The 3,150-nt window shown below is 35.1% G+C and overlaps 1 protein-coding gene across 1 annotated transcript in view; it reads left to right on the plus strand.

The window, feature by feature from the left end:
- Positions 1–3,150, plus strand: part of TARS1 (threonyl-tRNA synthetase 1) — a 34,108-nt gene that overhangs the window by 25,790 nt on the left and 5,168 nt on the right. Inside the window, exons 12-16 of the mRNA XM_004385229.2 lie at positions 358–520; positions 608–745; positions 1,104–1,181; positions 1,363–1,463; positions 1,558–1,662. Of these exons, the coding sequence (XP_004385286.1) occupies positions 358–520; positions 608–745; positions 1,104–1,181; positions 1,363–1,463; positions 1,558–1,662 (585 nt within the window). The remainder of the gene's footprint in view (positions 1–357; positions 521–607; positions 746–1,103; positions 1,182–1,362; positions 1,464–1,557; positions 1,663–3,150) is intronic.

Below are 3,150 nucleotides of genomic sequence, written 5' to 3' on the forward strand. Positions count from 1 at the left end.
TCTATTTTATCTTATCTATAGTTGGTTGTATTATTTTTTTTTTTTTTTTTTTTTAAAGTATGAGCCTTAAAGGCACTCCTTAAATTAATGTAAATATTGAGCACTAGGACTTGACTTCAGGCTTTTGGGAAATTTTTCTATTTTATCTTATCTATAGTTGGTTGTATTATGATTTATTTGCTGTGTTATTCATATATGTGCTTAAATTGCTGTAGGAATGCCAGAATTTGAGAAATGTTGCTTGCGTGGACAACTAGAATCATTGGCTTTTTGGCAGATTGTATAATTAAATGTAATATTAGAGAAGCAGTTTTAGTCTTGTGAAATTCTCAGTGGATTTTCTTCTTCTTTCTTCAGCCTTATGTTTGATCATCGGCCAAGATCCTGGAGAGAGTTGCCTCTCCGGATAGCCGATTTTGGGGTACTTCATAGGAATGAGCTGTCAGGAGCACTCACAGGACTCACTCGAGTGCGAAGATTCCAGCAAGATGATGCTCACATATTCTGTGCCATGGAGCAGGTACGAGACCCTTTGCAATAAAATGCTTTGAAAGCAGTGCCAAGAGAGTCCAGGAAAATAACCACTGTGCCCTCTTTTTATTTAAAGATTGAGGCTGAAATAAAAGGTTGTTTGGATTTTCTACATACCGTGTATAGTGTATTTGGATTTACTTTTAAACTGAACCTTTCTACTCGCCCAGAAAAATTCCTTGGAGATATTGAAGTATGGAATCAAGCTGAGAAGGTAAGTGGTGTTTTTCAATTTGTTTGAATACCATTAGACTGAAATTGACTTGTTCTGTGTTGTAAGAAAGCCAAGCCTTTTTACATGGATAAAAGCAGAAGAAAATTAGAAGTGGTTCCTAGATTTGAGTAAGCTAATTTTTTTCCGTGATAATATATCTTGAAATGGTTGAAAGTTTTTTCAGTTATTAAACCATAAGCTTTAAAAGGGATTTGTGTGAGAGTATATGTAAGTGGGCAGAATTACAAAGCCGAGAATAGTGATCCATCAAAGTTGTTATATTTTTAATCGCACATCAGGCTGGAAGAAGGGATGTTGCAGATGAACAAAAATAAATATCATTTTGCTTTGTCCTCAGCAACTGGAAAATAGCCTGAATGAATTTGGTGAAAAGTGGGAGTTAAACCCTGGAGATGGAGCTTTCTATGGTCCAAAGGTTGGTACCAAAATATACTAGGGTAGACCTTTGGGCTGATTTGTGATTTTCATTTTTTGGTAAAGAAGAGATTACTTTAAAGTCCATTTTAAAAAAAAAGGAAAAGGAAAATTGGCCCTAATTTAACTGTTGAGTTCAGCTTTAATATCGATGACATAACAACCTGATCTTTGTTTCTTAGATCGACATACAGATTAAAGATGCAATTGGTCGATACCACCAGTGTGCAACGATCCAGCTGGATTTTCAGTTGCCCATCAGATTTAATCTTACTTTTGTAAGGTAAGTTTCTGAGTCTGCTCTGAGTGTTTTTCTCCAGTGACATATGGGAAAAATACTTAATAAAGCAAAGCAAATTCTTTGTTTTTCTTCATAGCCATGATGGTGATGATAAGAAAAGACCAGTGATTGTTCATCGAGCCATCTTGGGGTCAGTGGAAAGAATGATTGCTATTCTCACTGAAAACTATGGAGGCAAATGGTAATCTTGGTCTTTGTTTTCTTTTGTTTTTGTCTGGATAATGTTAATTGGTTAGAAGAAACGTCTGCTTTCCGATTTAGTTATCTGGTGGAGAGGGAGAATGATTCTAACTGCTTACTTCTAATTAATCACAAGTGTTCACTAAAAAGTAAGGGATCCAAATCTAAACCCAAGTTTTTTAGCTTTAAGAATATTTTTTATTACTAAAGCTTTTACTTCATAACTTGATTTACTTGGTTATTGTGTAATATTTTCTGAGTAGGAAGAAGCATATTTGTTATTTTGATTGCTTTTGATGTTCATTTAGCTTTGTTTGGGGATTTATATAGCTTTGCTGTTTCTATCTGGGTACGCAAGGGTAGGCTTTTGGCTTCCCTTGTTCATCCTACTGATGATACTGGGCAAGTATTTTGACATCCTTTAGAAGCCAAATATTCTTTGTAATTGAAAATGCAGACTCCAAATTATTTGATCAACTTTTTGTGACTTGTTTTCATTAGATCATGTTTTTGCTGGCAAGATATGAGCACTTGACGTCCATTTTATTTTTTAAGCAATTTTCCTAGAGCCCATAATTTGTAAAAGCAGTTGAAAACATCACAAGGTTATCAAACACCCATTTTGTAGATTGCCGTATTACTTCATTTACACAAAACTTTTATAAAATGTAGTCAGCTGTTTTATACATTACAGTCATTCATTTCAGTTTTTATTTGTAATTTGGTTAGCTTGGACATTTTGGGGAGTTTTTCATGCTCGTCAGTGAAATAAGATAACCTCATTCAGTTATATTTCACAACATCAAATCAAATCTAGCTGGCTCCTAGAGAATAGGGGCATCCTTGGCTAATTGCTATGCCAAACCTGTGGTTGGTGGAAAAAGCCCTCATGGAGGGTAGAATTTAGAATCTATTCTAGCCTTTTCCTTGATGTAACAAAATATTGGAAAATAGAGAAGTGATGGAGAGAAACATTGGCCTGATGTCTGCATCGCTGGGATGGTTTGACACAGTGCACCTGAAATACTCTAATGGGAGAATTGCAGATGGGATCATCTTTAATAAGTGCAAAAACACACTTGTTTTTAAATACCATCATCAGTTTTTATCAGTTATAATTTGCTGAATCCTGAAAATTAGATCTTGAATAAACTAAAGGTACGTTCTCTGTCCCCCACAAAGAATAAGTATAAAATAATGCTTGAATAATCACTAAATAGTGTTATGTAATACTTTTTAACACCTCCTGCATCCAAGGCGTGGCGATTTGATATGTGTGAGGCATAAACCCTATCCTCAGTTTGCTTTGCAGTCTGCTTAGCAAGACAAATCATAGTTATAGATTTTTGTTATTTAGAGTTAGTTTTCTACGCCTGAGTTTTTCCCCCTTAGTCGTCTTTGGATGTTGAAAAAGAAGCCAAGCTGTTTAAAGTAGCCCTTTCGTCTCGGGGAACATCTAGCTCAATTGGCATGACACTACTTATAAAGA

Source organism: Trichechus manatus, unplaced genomic scaffold, assembly GCF_000243295.1.
Source record: "Trichechus manatus latirostris isolate Lorelei unplaced genomic scaffold, TriManLat1.0 scaffold00135, whole genome shotgun sequence".
Lineage (NCBI taxonomy): Eukaryota > Metazoa > Chordata > Mammalia > Sirenia > Trichechidae > Trichechus > Trichechus manatus.